Raw genomic sequence first — 17,789 nt, 5'->3', positions numbered from 1 at the left:
CGAACTGTACACTCTGCGCGCGCAGACGCTCGCGCACCGGTAGCTTAATGAGCCCGTTTCTTGACGCCGTTACAGAAGTACCGCGAGGCAGCGTTCAAATTTCAGAAATCGATTTTACAATGATTTGGTTTTAGTCCACAAAAAAAAAAGTCTACAGAGACGAAGTAATTATTTTACATTCGTAAATCGGAGTCCTTGTAGGTTGTAGATACTTTTATTTATTTATTTTAACTCTAAGTCCTAAGAGTTTCTTTGTGTTTTTGCTTTGTTTACAGCTTGGAAATGTTGGACACAGCACTAGCAACAGTACCCTTTAGGGAATTCTACAAGCAAAGGAATGTGGTGCAGTAAGGGTGTTGTGGTAAAGGGCTCTATAGCCGTCAGCCTAAATGATTGAGTCCTTTCATGAATGGATCGTATACCTCGGACCTGCTACGATTTCAGTACATACATATATTTGTGCTGTGAAAACCAAACGTGACACCTCATGTTTTACGCGACACCACAAAAATGTTGACCTATAAGAATAAGCCGTAGATCCCCAAAACTTAAATGGTTAGAGATTTTATTTCCTTTAAAAGAACAGCGTAGTGCTGTCCACAATCTCCAATACCTCAAAGGATTTATTTACTTTGCTGTTTTAATCAGTGCGCCCCCTGGTGTCCTTATCTCTAAGTGCACTAGCCTGTGAAGACATGCATGTTATTTATTAAATCTAATTACTCTAGTGGTAACTACACACAGCGTGGACACCCACCTAAAGCGACAGCTGTCAGAATGGATCCAGCTCATTTGGGTTTAAGTGATGAAATTAAAATGTGACATTTGTCCTCAGTGATGCCTTTTGTGGTGGGCAAACTGCTGAAATATAGCTTGCACAGGGCCAAAGAACCACAAAGAAGCATATGTTTAGACTCCTTAGTACACTGCGGAGTTGTGGGCATGTAAGTGTACTTTTAGTTCTAGAAATTGGGGCACTTGTACTGACTCTCTGCTATTAAAGTGATTCACTTTCTACCTGCTTCACTGACAAAGCCTTGGTTGAGAAAGACCTTTGTTGGCACAAGACTCTTTGTCTATGTTCATACACTTCAGATTTTGTGTAACTGCATTTTCCCTCCACATTACAAACCAGACGCAGGATGGGATTAAATTCCCCATGACAGAAAGTTACAAGTACATTGTTCTAATATTATCACTTGAATTGTGTCCAGTGACTAGTAGGCTAACTGGCTAATAGCAACCATAACCACAAATGGAAGGCATGTTCTCTTATCTCTTTCTCTGTCCATCTATCTTTCTCTCTGTTTATCTAATTATCCCATACAATAGACTATTTGTAATCAACATTAACATCAAACTCAAGATTTATTATTATATGTATCTAATCCAATCGTAATGTAGAGCACATGAAGAACTGGGGGACCCATATGTGTATTTCTACAGGCTGTTTCCTATTTCCCATTGGCAACATCCACTGTTATTCAGCTCAGCATTTATTTGGTTCACATTACTGCCAGTGCCAACTCACCCAGTGCAGCTGGGAAATGAAGACATGTGTCCTGGAAGCAATTTCACCAAGTGAAAAACTATATTCATTCACCTGCAAGTGATTTAAAAATGCTAATTCTAAACTTCATCAGATCATCAGAATATAAGAACATAACATTAGTTTTTTTTATAACGTCAGCTCAATTTTGTCATTGGTTGACATAAAAATAAGGGGAATTTTAAGATTGAACCCGGAGACATCATTATTTCCTTCAGACTTTGTCTCAAACAGCTGAGCTTTCTAGTGTCAGAGAAAAGAGGAGAGGTGGACCACACCGCACTGCAGTGCTACAGTTTCACCTGTATTTTTGCATTCTGTTTGCGTAACCAACCCACCCATCTATCTGTTCATCTGCTGCAGGTACTGAGGAGCCAGTGCATTCTTGCCTTTGTTCAGCAAACCCTCCACTCTTAACAGGAGTGCCAGAGTCCTCTTCAGGTGGCTCTGCCTGATTTTTGTCACTTTGAGGCCTCTGCTTTTCTGGTGTATTAGGGTTTTAGGAATGTAATGAAAACACTGATGCAAGATCACTGATGGGAAAAGCCACGATTGGTGGAAGTGTGTAAGAAAATGCATCACAGCATCATGTGGATATGATGTGATATGATATGATATCAGCCTGAATGTCATGGATGTGTGCCAAAACAAACATCTCTGCTGGCTGAGCATGTAGCTCGTGTACCGTTCCGTTCTCCTGCTCATAACTCATACTCTGATTCTGGTCATGCACAAGCTTGTGGATGGTTGTATGGAGTTTTCTTGTGGCCATGTGTCAACGCTGCCATGGCATTTGTTTCTCCTTCTGCCGCTCTTACTCCATTATGGCACTGTTGTCACATCACCCCTGTGTTCATTCGTGCGACTGTGGAATGCCTTGTGCTGTTCTGGACCATGTGTGCTTTGGCCACAGGGGTGGGGGTGGAGGACTTTATCGACCTCTACCTCCCTCCCCTACATCCTCCAATAACAAACACAGGAAGCTGCTGTCCCCAGCCAAGAGCAGACACAGAACAGGGTACAGACATGAAGGGCTATGGTCTTTATTATTTAAGGAAAACTGACTACAGTGTGTCCGTTTTTCTTAAGATCACATCGATTGGTCAGATGCAGTGTGTTTAATGCATTAGTTTAATGCAGGTGGTAGGTGTGTATCACACCTGTGTGACACACCTGATAACCTGTATAAAACTCACGTCAAACTCCAAAATTGCAGTCAAACTCTAGACAAGGGGGTTGTTTCCATGTCCTATGGTCAAAGGGAGCACCCGTTGTATAGCACTGTTAATGGCTTGTCCTCCAGTGACCGATGGATGAGTCGTGGTGTGCGTGAGAGCGCGCGTAAAAACAGCACCTCGCTTCCAAACCCACACCAGATGTAAAAAGAGCCCGAGGTGGGATGGTGAAGAGAATAAAATAGAGGAGACAATTGATTATAGTGAGGATATGAGGGATGACGCAGATCTCCCTTCGTTCAAACTGCAAACAGTCACACTTCCTGAGCGCTCTGGGGACTGTTGCAGTGGAGGCTTCTGTCAGGGCCGTAATGAGGCAGAACCTAGAGCACGAATGAAGTACAGCGCAAGCTCACTGCGCGACTCTCCCCTGCGTAAACTGCCTCAGAACGGCCGATGGCGCGCAGGGGATCGACAACCTCTGTTGAACCGTGACATTAAATATGACGCTTTCTCAAATGCACAAATGCGCCAAATAAACCAGACACGTTTCCTAAAGAGCGAAAAGGAACGCGAACGAACGCAATTAGCCAGAACATCCAGCTAGTTTCTCTGACAGTAACGCACTCTCTGAGCGATCGCACAATTACGTGGAATCACGGTAACCGCACGCTGACGACAGGGGCGGACACGCTAGGGCTCGGAGAGGGGACGTGTGATTACATGTCGAGCATGAGAAGGAAGGACGAGGTTGATCTTAATCTAACAGAGCCGAGATGGATCCTAGCACTCCGTACAATTATAGCTTTGCGCACTGAAGCCGCGTTTTTCCATTGCAAGGTCGCAGCCTACAATTTGTCTAAATCATTGTAAGGCATGCCGGTCTTTTCAGTGCAGTGGGGCTTGACCTTTCAGTTTGGAAGACATTTCGGAGCTGAATATGTTCGTCGCATCCAACTTTACTTGTTGAAAAGGCAGGAAATAATAGCTGGAGAGAAAACCTCGTCACGAAGACTGTCCGAATACATGATTCAGAGTTAATCTGAATCAGGTACTATGTCAAAAGTTGTGTTAAATGTTGATGCTAAACACTGAGGTAAAAAACAAAACAAAAGAAAACATAAACATCGATCTGTTGGTGTCCAGTTGTAAACTAGGAACACAATGTGGCAGGATTCTTGGGCACTGTGCACGCACGCATGGCTTTCAGTGTCTCGGGAGTTGAGGGCGGGCATGCAAAAGGAGACCAGTTACTCTGGAAATCGAATACAACTAAACCAGTACATAATAGGGTAATAAATAAATTGTTTTTAAAAGTTACCAACAGTAAAACACAATTGCATGACTATAAATTATATATAAAAAATTGAATGGTAAATCACGTGGAGCAGGAAATAAAAACATAAAACCAGAGTCTGAAACATTAGAAGAGCCAGGCAAACATCCAAACTTCAGACGAACATGAAATAATGTATTGGATCTTATACTGACTATAATAAAGAATGTTTTGTTCATGTTTGAGCAGAGCAGTCTAGAGTCCTGAGAAGAGAGAGGGGGCTTTTGCCGAGTAATTAAATCAGTGTGTGGCAGGAGGAAAAGAAGAGCGTCTAACAGAGAAGAGTTCCCAACCCCAAGCAGGAATCAAGGGGTATTAAGGAAATCTCAGAGATCTAGCTGGCTTCACTTGTTTCGCTTGCTGTCAGCCTGCAGAGAGCAAGAGGGAGACGTCGAGAGAATGCGACGAGCGAACAAGAGGAACATTGTAATCAGGAGAACTGGAAAGGGGCACTGCTGTGAAAATTACCTAAAGCGCACAATAAAACAGAGCCCACGGAAGACGTAATAAATAAGCTCATTGTCTCAGGGAGGGGGACAGGTTTGGGCATGCGCCAAAGAAAGAAGGCGGCTTCACTCTGCTTGCTTTGTAGTGTGAGCAGTTTGCACATCAAGACTTTAGTAAACTGATGATAGGACAGGGAACACTAGGAATTGTGATGTCATGCAGGGAACAAATCTGGCTGGGCTCTGGGGTTTTTGTGGCTGGGCTGTGCTGGAGGGGCCCGGCGAGGGTCCCCAGCAGGGAGCGCAGCGCCTGGCCCTGATTTGAGCCGCAGCGTTCTCTTACCTCTGTCTCCCCTCCTGTTTTGGGGAAGCAGAGGGCTTGTAAGAACATGGGCATTGTATTCTGTAAAGAGAGCAACAACTTTGCTCAAAAACAAGCTCCACATGAGCAAAGCCAAATAATCACACACACACACACACACACACACACACACACACACACACACACACACACACACCCACCCACCATGTAACTCAGTATTGCTGACACTTAATGGTCTGTGGTATTGATTCCGCATCCATTCTGTATTTCTCCAATATTACATGTAATTTCTGGCTTTGTTTAATGTAGTGCTTTACTTCCAGCTATAAATGTAATTCTGCACTCACATCTCTCATCACTCTTTATTAAAAAAGAACAAATATCAGTTTTTTACATATTTCCCAGAAGCTTTCTCAAAGCCATTATTACACAATGTGCCTAACCTGAGAATGTTGAAGGCACCTTCAGGAGATATGAGAAGAATGGTCATAATGGTTTTTTTTTCTTTGATTTTTAAGCTCTGCAGCTTCTTAAACTGAATAATGTGAAGCTTCTTAAGTCCGCCTGAAGTTACTTGTCATTTACACCTGTGATAGCAAGACGTCACCTCTTCTAATCTAAACTGTGTAAAGTTTTTATGTCACTGAAATAAGTGGCCTCTAACCTCATGCTATCGCGATGGCTAAACTGCTGTAGATAACAATTATACAGGTTGACTTCCGAATTATTTAGTATCCATGCTCTTTATGGCCCTGCATTGCAGGTGATTATTCATATACATGCAAATCAGAGTTATTTGACACTTCATCATGACGCATGCCGTGACACACGGTTGAAACAAACAGATGCACATTTGTGAAAAGCCATTTTATAGACATTCACACATCCAGCCAATGAGACACAATATCAGCACAGTACTAGCAACAGCACATCCCCTTTCAGAAAATAACAGTCTTGTTATCTGAGCAAGCAAAAGCACTGCACTGGCATGAAGACTGGAATGAGTAAAAGGACTGAAGATAAGCCAAGGGCCTGCAATCAACAAAAACATCATCAAATCTTACAAAAGAGAACCGACACTTGGAGAACACAGAATGAAGTCATGCTTTTAAATCAAGTAGCTGTATAAATAATTCAGATGACTGTGATTTTTAATGTAGCATTCAATGGAAGGAACTGAAGAAGAAGCAGAGGTAATATGAAGGATGTCCAAGCATCATGCGAGGCTCTAAAGGACTTCGCTGTGAGTCTGGGGCTCCAGAACCACCCGGCGCCGGTCCTGGAGGCAGGAGAGGGCAGCGGGCCGGATACGCTTCACGTCAATGTAGTTGTTCTCCAGGTGAAGAGCCACTAAGGGAGAGTATCCAGTCATTCTGACCTTACACACGGACTTCACTGGAACAGAGCTGGAACACATGACCACGCACACATCAGGGACATAAAATAAATCTCGTACTAATACTTTAGTCCCTGACGTCCTCTAAGAATGATTAATTACAAATGTGGTATTGATTAAATATGTTTTTGTTTTTCAGTTCCAGGAGTACAGCTTGGTTTGGTTCCAGGTTGCTGTGCTATGGAGCCATAGCAAGCAGATTAAGAGATATATTCTCTGAATTTGAAGTCGCATAATTGTTGGCAGCCTGCCAAAAGAAACACACAAATATTCTAATCAGTCTGGAGTTTTCAGTTCATGAAGTTCACAGTGCTGAGTCTGTCTTGGCTGGGTAGAGCAGCCTGAAGGCAGAGACAAGCTTACGATTTTCAAATGCAGTCCAACCAGTAAAACTACATGTGAGTTTTATGAAAATGTAAAGAGACAGGTGGAGGACATGGAATGATGGTGTAATGATGGGGATCTGAACACCACTTTGCTAAACTGAGTTTTTTTTGGGTTTTTTTGCTAAATGCATAAATTCTGACAATCTTTGCTAATGGCCTCATACGATGTCACATTTGAATCTAGTTTAACACATCATGTGGTCTTACATCTCCCCCTTAACGCCTTCTAAAACTGGGAGCCTAATAACACAGCTAAGAGCCACGGGGGTGGTACAGAGCCAGCTGTTGTAGGAGGCAGGCGGAGGGGACGGTCTGCAGGTCCCCGGCGTGCTCCCACCGCCCACGCTCACCTGATCTGGTTGTGATCCAGCCGCAGAAGCTGCAGACTCCTGAAGTGGCGAATGTTGGAGGGGACACGCTCCAGCCTGTTGGCATCCAGGAGGAGCTCCACGAGCGTGTGGTAGGCACCGCGGAAGGCCTTTCCCAGCAGCCCATGCTCCTGCAGCTGGTTGTTGGAGAGGCGAAGTGACTGCAAGCCAGGGCGCAGGTGGCTCAGCACGTAGGATGGGACGGCACTGATGCGGTTGTGCTGGAGAGAGAGCTGCCGCAGGACAGTAGGCAGGTGCGAGGGGACCACCGACAGCTGGTTGTAGGACAGGTCCAGGGCCTCCAGCATCCTGTGTGTGTAGTGAAAGAGACAGATTTATTATGAAACTCTCTGTATGCAGTGGTCTACTAAATCTAAAGATCCCAGAAGTGGGACACAACAAATCTGCCTAATTTGTATGCAGAGGTGTGTAAGATTCAAACATCCATTAAACTGTCTTGTTTAAGTAATTATGTCTCCTGGGAGAGGCATAGGATAAGCTATTAAAGCATCTTTCATACAAAATCAAGTTGTGTGGTCTATGGTTAGAATATGTGGGTGGCATCCTGTTCTTTGTGGTTGGTGCTGCACTGAAGGAAGATGTTGTATTGACAGAAAGCTATTCCCCAGCTTCTGCTCTGAGCCTGGGCCTCAAGGCAGCTCATTAACCCCAAATTAGTGCTGCATGAACCAGCCATGAGCCACAAATGAGAAGGTGAGTGTATGTGTGTGTGTGTGAGTGTGTTCTTGCTATTGTGAGTTACTGGAGAAGGTAGCTGGTGAGAGCTTCTAGCATCAGTCTTAGAACGCCTGAAGAGCGCATCTCCTCTGGCTGCCTCAAAGCTGCCTCTTGATATGCAGTCAATTCTCAGCACGAATGTTCAGGATGAGCCTCTACCATGGCAAACAGCACTCACCCTGAGAAAAGTAATTTCCTTTCCCCATCCACTAGATCTTTTAGATTTACTCATAATCAGAAAACAGCCACCATGGATGCAGACCAGCATGTGCCCTCCTCCTGAAGCCGATCACTGATTGACATTTTTGAATGCCTGCCAACATACCATCAAAGACCGACTCAACAATGCAAATCCATAAACTATGTGTTTTGTAAATTTGGAGTGTGTCAAGAAAATCTTACACTGCTCAAGATTTAAGCTCACAATTTAAAACTGTAAAAAGTGTTCTTTATAAAATTGCAAACAAAAAAACCCCTCCAAAGTAAGCCAATGAGAGACAAGCCTAGTGAAAAGTGTAAATAAAGCATAATTACAGCACTCTAAAGAGTGACAGACTGTAAAAGTGGTTTTGATGTCTAGGACCATTGGCTGGTGCCACCTGCGTTGGATCTGCTGGCGCTGTGAGTGTGTTCCACTGTAAATTTACACCCTTCAGCCAAAAGCAATCAGTAACACGTGGGGGGTGGAGGAAGTCCTGAGGGAATGCTGCTCTAAGGAGAATTCCACTGATGCCACCATGCGTCCACAGGCGCAGCTGTGCCAGAGTTATACAACCAGTCTTACACAACCCCCAAACGCTGGCGAGGATCACGATGAGGCGGATTTCGCCCTCCGACAACAACTGCGCTCTTCCGCAGTGAGGTTAGATCCGAGCCAGAGCCCGTCCAGAGCCTGGATCTTCCCATTCCCAATAGCCTGGGATTCCACAACTGGATAAGGAAGCTGTCATGTAGACAAGGCCACAATGGGACACGTGCTGACAGTTCGCATGTAGAATAGTGTTGTTGACTAGACTGTGAAAATGATGTTTCTGGTTAGGAATGTTTGTTTTTCTCTCACATTATTTGAGTGTGTGTTTGTGTGTTTGTGTGTCCGGGTGTTCGCTGCCTCAGGTCGGCCCAGCTGCCTGCTCCTGCTTCTCCCTGCATGTGCTGGTGCTTTATGTAACCCGTTATGAAACTGTATCCCTCTCTATGCAGAACGCTGGCTCTGCACGCTTGCAATGAACGCTCCATTTAAAAAAGGAGTGAGCATCAAATGCCCTCTGCTTCACTCCCCAAGCCCTGACCGCTGTGTGAGCAAAGCGCCCTTGGCCCAGATGGAGAAACGTCCCTTGCTATCCATCAACCACCCCCCCCCCCCCCCAAAAAAAACCCCTGGCCTATGATGCGAACTGCAATTCCACATTCCCAGCTCCACTTTAACCAGAAACAAATGGAGCTCTCCAACTAACACGAGACCGCCCGTGTCGTTTCTCACACCCAGGACACAAACAGCAGCACATACTTTCGAATGCGAGGGTACAGTTAAGTGTGCTACCTCCCCCACAAGGCCCTAGGGGACCTTCACCTCTGGGGGCTCACTATGCTTCCCATGACATTAGACATGGACGTGCAATTGGTACGCCAAGTCAGCAGGTCAGCAGTAAAGGAAATGACTATAAGTCTCACATAACTCTCGCATAACTCTCATATAACTCTCACATAACTCTCACATAACTCTCCGCCCCTATACATACAGCACACCACACAAGAAAAGCAGACCATAGCAGCAAGTGGACTTTTAAGGTAGCATGCTGCGAAAACCATTAAGCTCACCAAACTGGAATGAGGGTATATGAGCTGTGTGCCAGGAGTTTTTAGGAGGGGCTGGAGAGGGGAGACAGCCAGCCGGTTTTCTTTAAGGGTTAGGACATGGATACATTTTTGTGGCCTGCTGGGCATTTACGTTATAAAGCTCCAAGACACGAAGCGCTGAACAAACAAAGAAGTAGCAATTAAAGACACAACTGCAAATGTCCATGAACGTCCTGCGAACAACCTGCGGACGTCAACACTTTGCGTCGATATCTATAGAGTTTCTATATAAAACGCGTCACTGGTGTGGAGAGATGCTGTTTCCCTGGTGCAATAAGGACACCGAACAATGTGCAGAGGGCAGCTAGTGAGGGTGTGTGTGCTGGCGTGTGACAGGAGCAGTGTGTGAGGTTTGCGAGCGTGTGAGGCTGAGTGGGAAGGGCTGTAGGTGGTAGTTAGACTGGGCTCAAAGTGCGGATAGAAGGAGCCAATTTGGACGGGCAGGCGCTCACGAGCGGAGAGGAGATGAAAGCAGGCAGTGAAAATCTCAGGCAGCGGAGGCGCTCCGATTTGCACTGAGATTATAGCATGGTGCTGGAGAGGTGGGGTGGATCACAAGGTCCCACACACCCAAACAAACATCAAAAAGCTGAGGCCTACATAGTTTAGCCTCACTGGTTTGAAGTGAGAATGGTACTGATGGTGGTCCAGTAGTGAGCACCACTGTAACCGAGTAAATCAGCAGCAAAGAAACAACGGTGAAAAAAAAATAACAGTGACAAGAATTACACTGATAATGCCACTGCTTCCCTGACAAAGACGACAACGAACACTAAAATGAGAGGAGGGCAGAGGAGAGGAAATGAGTTGGGAGGAGAGGTGAGGACAGGAGGTGAGAGGAGTGGAGACAAGAGGAGAGGAGAAGAGAGGGGAGAGGAGAGGAAATGAGAGGTGAGGAGTGTGATTAATAAGGAGGACGCGTAGAATCTGAGCTCTCCGTTGTCTAAATGAGCTTTAGCTTGCACTGCAGTCGGAAAATCCATGACAGGAGGAAAAATGAGGAAAAGATGTTGGAAAGGAATAATGGCCAGAAAGCTTCACTGAATCTGAAACAGCGCAAGAGTGTGGAGAGGGAGGGAGAAAGAGGCTGTCAGTGAGTTAATAAACAGCACAGATGTTGTAGGAGGAAGAGTAATCAGATAAACACTGGACACTCGGGCGTCATGCTACATGCTAAATATTACGTAACGGCGGGAAGTGGAGGAGATATGGACGGTAGTCAGAAACCCTCACTGTGACTGCAAAGTCACAACCACCTCTATTACACAATAAATCCCCACACAACCGGCTCTGTTCCTTTTTTTAAAAAAGATTTTTTTAAAATCGGTTTTCTGTTCTCCACCTTACTCTCCTGCCCATTCTTTCCCACATTTAGGAGTGTCCAGAGAGCTATTTCTCCCTGTTCCTCTACCTCCAGCCATTCCAGATCCATCTAAATCAAACCTCGCACACCACCTGCACCCTCACGCCTCCCTGCACACCACTGCAGTCTTCTCAGCTCCTGAGCTGGTGCTGTGGCAGCCATGAGGGGGAAACAGCTGTGGGCCATGCTGCCACCCCGCTCCCGCTGTCTTAGGTCATCCCTGACCTAAGCTCCCTCTCTCCAATAGCTTCACGAATGCCCTCTTCCAGTGTCATCAGTGTCCGTCTGTGAGGCAGACGAAAGAGGCTCGATGAGTGTGCCAAGAAACCTGCCTGTCAGCTCAGAGCCCTTACTAGAGCAATCTGTCATAGATGACCCTTGAGAGCAAAACATCGCCCCCTGCAGGTGGGTCAACCTTGGGGCTGTGGCTGAGAAATTAATATAGACAAAGGATAACTGACAGCAGCAAACATGGAGGGCCAGCAACGAGCAATTCTGGGACAGTACCCTTATAGCAGTATGAAGGGGTGACAGGTTTAAGTATGGTTGAAATGTGCCCTCTAGTGGTTGCTAAATGCATCACACCAAGGGGACATCGAACTCCAAGTGTCTAAATTTAAATGGCCTGATTAGGCATTGTCCTCAGGATTCCTACCTAAAAAGGACAACAATGCCTTTCATAGCTACATGTCTTTATGTATACTAATTAACTTTTTGTGTAGTGGAAGATTTCCCATGTGGAGTAGTCTCGACTACGGCTGTAAAAATCAGCCCAGCTCTCCCAACACTTGAGCGCGACTCACGGCAGGTTGATCCAGGCTCCAGGGTAGAAACTATTCTCATGCAAGAGGTTGTAACTCAGATCTAGGACTCTCAGGTGAACAGACTTATTCAGAACACGGTCCTGCACTTCCACCATCTGATTGTGTGCCATCCTCAAATCCTGTAAAGCACACACACACACACACACACACACACACACACACACACACACACACACACACACACAAAACACACGTACTCATATAATGTGCTGTTTGGAGGAAACTGTCATAAAGTAAAGCATAGAATTTAATGATGTTTGATGCTGATATAATGACATAAGCTGAGAACTGACCTCTAGAGATGGAGGCAGTCCAGGTGGGATAGAGGCGAAACGGTTGTTGTCTAATCTCAAGCGTTTGAGGATGATTAGAGGTTTGAAGGTCCAGGGATCAACACTGCCCTCATACAGAATGTTTCCTGTCAGTTCTAAGACGAGCAGCTTGGATAAACCTACAGAAAATGTAAAAGAGATGTTTCTGATTGTATGACCTACATACTTGCTTTGACATGAAGCAAATGTATGATCTTACTGTTCACAGAATCTTTTCAATCAGCAGGAAACTTTTAAATCAAACCTTTGAAGCTGTGAGAGAGCAACTGGTTGATTTTGTTGTCATTGATCCTCAGCTCCTCCAAGGATGGTGGCAGGTGTGGAATCTCCTCTAGATTATTACCATCAAGGGTCAGCCTTTTCAGCTTTGTCAGGTTCTGTTAAGCATGAAGAGAGAGTATGCTTGCTTTTCCTCGTGGAGGACACTCATTAATCACCACAGGATCACTGATTTTGGCTCAGTCATTCGCGTGCTTCCACATCATCTGTTACAGTGCGATGACCCTTTAATCTGGACATATTTTTAGGTTAACCACTAAATGAATAGTCTCCCTTTTGCCCAGGAATCTTGTACTGTTAAGTTATTTTGAGGTCAAAGCAGTTCTCTCCAAACCCTGACATCAGAGCAGCCCGAGGGCTCTCTCTCTCTCTCTCTCTCTCTCTCTCTCTCTCTCTCTCTCTCTCTCTCTCTCTCTCTCTCTCTCTCTCTCTCTCTCTCTCTCTCTCTCTCTCTCTCTCTCTCTCTCTCTCTCTCTCTCTCTGTCCCTGTTGCCACTGGGGGCACGTCAGAAGTGGACTCTGTAAAATCCGCTCCATTTCCTTCCCCGTTTAAGAACACCCCATTCCTACAGCTCATTACACAGACGCCACAGGGGCAGCATGCCACAGGATGCTCAAGTTTTCTAGAACTTTCCAGTGGTCGGAGTGCGGTCCACTGTTTCGTTTGGAGCGGCCACTGTCATGGGGCGGCTGTTTGGCCACTCCCCAAGGTCTCCGGGAGGCGTGTGGTTATTCTGGGATAAACTGGGCTTGGCTCAGGCCACCATATGAGTGCTGACAAATAAAAAGTTGTTGTTGTTTTTTTTTGCAATACATGTTGCTGTAATATAAACTGTAGACATTTGGCTGTCACACTAAACTCTAGAATAAACACCAAAAGGATTTTAAGAGAGCTGTATTTAATACTGGTTACTCATTTGAGGCACACACTGAGAAACACATACAGTGGTGCACTTGGCTGCCCATGTGCGTAAAATAAGACACAGTAATATGTGGCGGGCAGGAACAGTACCATGAAGAAGCTGGGGCTGATGGAGGAATCACCCAGCAGGTTTCGACTCAAGTCAACTTCTTCCAAGTTAGGCAGACCAGAGAGACCACGGGAAGGTAACATAGTGAGGTTGTTTCCTGTGATGCAAAACAATGCTAAAGATCAATAAGGGTGGGAATACCGTGTTTCTATATGAGGAGCTGGCTGTGGAGATTTAGTAATGTATATACTGTCTTTCTACTGTCCTCCTGTGTACTCACCAGGTAGTTCGAGTATTGAAATACTCAGGTCAGTGATGATAGGAAGGTGGGACATGTCAATCTCTTTGCAGGAAATTCGAGCCCCTCCCACTTGACATTCCTCTGGCAACAGGTCAGTGAAGCCGTCTCGGGTTGCAGTGCTGTTATTAGCACCGTCATTCTCCTCATTTTCATTTTCCTCTCCCTCTGCCTCTTCTTCCTCTTCCCCTTCATCTTCATCTTCTTCTTCTTCAGTGTCATCCTCATCTTCTTCATCCTCATCTTCTGAATCATCTTTCTTCTTCCTTTTCAGTGGCTCTTCACCCAGGTCCAGGAGGCGATTCTTTTCCTCTATGAGCTTCTTGAGTATCATGTTCAGTTTACTTATAACGTCACCTCTTCTGTCCATAACTGCATTTAGCTCCACCCATGCTGCCTGGGTCCGTCCCAACGCTGCTTGGCTCCGCCCCAGAGCTGCCTGATGTGTCAGCAGTTCAGACAGAAAGGCCCAGAAACATGGAGCCCATCATTAGACATGAAATACAGAACAAGTGGATTTACCACAAACAGTGCACAATTATAGTGCACAAACAGACAGAAAAGAGAAATGGCAATTTGTGAGATGGAAAATTACAATGAAAGTTAAAAATGACCAGCACAGTTATTATAGCATTCTGAGCTGGCCTTAAGAACACACCCACAGAGCCAAAGCATTTAATGTATATAGACACAAGTGCGCTTAGATGCTTTAAACAGTTGGCCATGTAATTGCTTGCTTTTCCTAAATTTAACTTTTCATCAAACTTTCAAGAGACATTTAGAGAAATGAGAGGACGAAAGCAAATTTGCCGATTCTCAAATGGACAGCCAGTGGACGCGGCCCCACCTGCGTGTCTGCCACTGCCCTCCTGAAGAGGCTCTTTCTTGGGCTCTTGTCTGCCCTCCTCTCTCCTACGAACACACCCATGTTTTAACACACTGATATTAAAGTCATCAAATAGCAGTGGGAAAGAAAACTACACATATATGTTGACCAGGTACTGGAGACTTGGAAGCAAACACTATACTTGCGTGGAATCCAAGCTTGTCAGAGATACATATATATATATATATATATATAACTGCTAGGAATTCCAAAGTAAAAGGAGAACAAAACGTATCATATCTATATATATAAACATCACCAAACTTTGGATTTTGTCATCTTGTTTTACTACCTATCATACAGGAATCACAAATTCTGTTCAAATGTGTCCAAAATACATCAGAACATCCTGCAAACTTACTCAGTATCTCATCTGAGTGTGTCGTTGCTGCCGCCGTCGTAGGTGCGCTTGTGATGTTGCCTGCCTCGTTCCCGGCCGTCTCTCCAGGCGCGTGCGGAGGGTCTGCACCCACAGCCGGGGCCCCGGCACACATGGCCACGCAGAGCCAGAAAAGCAACACGGACTGCATGTTCTGCTAGGACAGAGAATGCCAGCGGGTACCTGCGGCCTGGCGTCTGCCTGCGTGCTCCTGAAGGAGGGGTAAGACAGCAGGGAGGAGAGGAGAGGACCAGAATGGGAGTGAAAACGTCCGTGAGGAACATCCACAGCTGGACTGGTCCCTTTTTCAGAAATGCCACCCCTCTTTTACATATTCAGTGGTTATGCTTTGTTTATCTTACTCTAACATTTTTAGAGAGAGAGAGAGAGAGAGAGAGAGAGAGAGAGAGCGAGAGAGAGAGCGAGAGAGAGAGAGAGAGAGAGAGAGAGAGAGAACACAGGCAGCAGGGTGAGAGGATGAGCGACGTGGCTGACAGCAGTGGGGGTAACATCACGGAATGCCAGGATGACACAGCGTTCACACCTTGCAACACTTGACACTTGGACACAGGAAGACATAAGGAGGGCAAAACAAGGGAGTGGACTGGCTGGCTCTTCCACGTCTATCTCTGGATCCACTGCTCAGCCTCCACATATCCCCCGGCCTGGCGCACAGCCCTTGGCACATATGTCCGAAAAGGAGGAAAAAGAGCAGGACACTGGCCAAAAAGAAAGACAGTGTTGTCTAACTCAGAAAACAAACAGAGGCAGGCAGACACACAAACTGAGTCTCTCGTAGACTCTCGTAAACATTCACCTCCTCTCTGTGCTTCATCTCCCATTATACAGCACAAAACACTGCCTGGTTTAATGTCAGCAGTCAGACACTGAATATGAATAGAAATTATATTAAATGAACTAACGGTGAGCTCTGACTATATTCAGTGTATTAATAGTCCGTGTAAAAGACAGGTGTGTTAGAGAGGTTAAAGAGTTCAAAGTTAGAGGACTATAAGGTCACCTCCCCCCAACCCACCCATCTACACCCACATGCTGGGGGTCACCACATAGGGAAATGTTAACCACAAAGAATCACTCTAGAGTGAGAGATAGCCTTGTGACTCCATTATTGTTTGCTAAAACAACACTGGCCTACAACATGGATAACAGCTATACCTGTTTATATAGCAGGTATATCTTTTTCACAATCTCTTCAGGCCGTAGTTGGCAGCTTTATGGGCATGTAGTTTTTTTGAATGAAACTGACATAATTACTGTTGCTGATGATTTTCATTGGGGGGAAAGAAAACCTACTGAACTTAAAAAGTATCTCAATACAACCATATGTTATACAGTTTCATCATTTACAGTAAAAGGCTTCACCTCACAGGCTTGTTGGAAATTATGCATAAAATCAGTTTAATTTAAACCCCTTTGTAAATATGAGAAGTCCGTAGGGGTGTGTAATACCAAAAAAATTTAGGCCAAGATTTATATAAATTATTTTCCACCTTTGTCTCAAATAAGCTGTGGTGTGACTACAGAATTCATTACCAGGTAACCAATACTGCATCTGTGTTTTTAAAAGTACAGGCATGGATGGCTGTCCCCAAATGACTCTCCAAACAAACACAGATGAGGAACAGGACAAACCTTGTAATTTTAACTATTTGGCAAACCACCGAGACTCCTGCTTTTACGAACCTGTCTGTCAAAAACTGAATCACCAGTGCAGTCTGCCTGACTGTCTAACCCTCCCCTCCAGCTCCACTGCTCCGCCATTTCCCAGTATAACTCGCCCTCCCCCACACCTCAGCTGTGACATGTTCTCAGGGTGAGGTGGATGTGGTCGCGGCACACAGGGTTTGGAGGGTGCAACACAGAGCATTCGCACGGGGGCGCCTGTTATTGTCAGCACTCTGCTCACATTCTGGGCCAGATTAGAAGACTTGGCCACTGGCTCGGTGTCCGGAGCACACACAACCGGGAAGACACACAGGTGCTTAAATCTGAGATAAGGATGTATTGCTGGATAATAGGTCATTTAGATTAAACCTTTTTGGAGTGTTTGAGGTGGCCTAACACACTTTAGCCAGCGCTGGCTTTGAAGCTCATTTTAGTGTGGTGCTCGGGGCTGTATGGCCAGTGGTTAGAAAGGCCAGAAGGGACCCGGAACAGCTGAGTGAGTTATGACGTCAGTACTGCAGCACTCGTCTAACCTCCCATAATGCCTCTGTCTTAACGGGACACCTAGTGATACCACAAAATAGAGAGCAGGAAGGGGAGGAAGAATGGAAGAGGAAGAAAAAAAAATGAGAAAAAAGAGAGTGTGAAAGAGAGATAGAGAGATATAACTCAATTTACACATGGAAATGCAACCAAATCTAACAGCCTTATACGCGCAATTCTTTTAAAGCATATTCATCCTATCAGAGTAACTTGTTGATGCCGACTTGATATGTTTTCTTTGTGAAGATTTTTTGTTTGTTTGTTTGGTGTTCTATTCATCTCCTTAAACAAACTAAGCTTTTCTCCCTGAGGCATCTAAGGCACTTCCAGTTCCCCCAAAGACAAAGCCTCTCCCACCAACCCTAGCGCTGCTTCGGATTCGGCTGCCGACAGGTGTGAACATAGCAGTGCCACGGCAGTTTGACCGAGGCCTGGTCGTTTATGGCCACCCTTCCCTCTGCGCTGGGGTCTATTTGCAGAGCCGCTGGCCTTGCCTGCAGCAGGACCAGGGGCCTGATGCTCTTCAGTGATTGGCAAATGCAGGTGATGGGCGGTTAAGTTTGGAGCTTGATGTGGGCCCTTCGGCTGGCTAGCCGGGGGAGCAGCGCCAAGGACTTATTGTCATTACTCACCCTCCTGCCTGTTGTTTCGAACA

The 17,789-nt window shown here is 45.5% G+C and overlaps 1 protein-coding gene across 1 annotated transcript; it reads right to left on the bottom strand.

The window, feature by feature from the left end:
- Positions 1–5,183: 5,183 nt before the first annotated feature.
- Positions 5,184–15,145, bottom strand: si:dkey-32e6.6 (extracellular matrix protein 2). Its single transcript, XM_026998164.2, has 9 exons — positions 14,888–15,145; positions 14,488–14,552; positions 13,623–14,079; positions 13,384–13,499; positions 12,337–12,469; positions 12,054–12,211; positions 11,740–11,879; positions 6,961–7,287; positions 5,184–6,234 (listed from the first exon to the last, which is right to left on the bottom strand). Exons 1-9 carry the CDS (start codon positions 15,054–15,056, stop codon positions 6,057–6,059), a joined length of 1,743 nt encoding a protein of 580 aa, XP_026853965.2. The 5' UTR covers positions 15,057–15,145; the 3' UTR covers positions 5,184–6,056.
- Between the last annotated feature and the right edge of the window lie 2,644 nt (positions 15,146–17,789).

Source organism: Electrophorus electricus, chromosome 24 (assembly GCF_013358815.1).
Source record: "Electrophorus electricus isolate fEleEle1 chromosome 24, fEleEle1.pri, whole genome shotgun sequence".
NCBI lineage: Eukaryota > Metazoa > Chordata > Actinopteri > Gymnotiformes > Gymnotidae > Electrophorus > Electrophorus electricus.
This window is presented reverse-complemented; position numbering and strand designations above follow the sequence as displayed.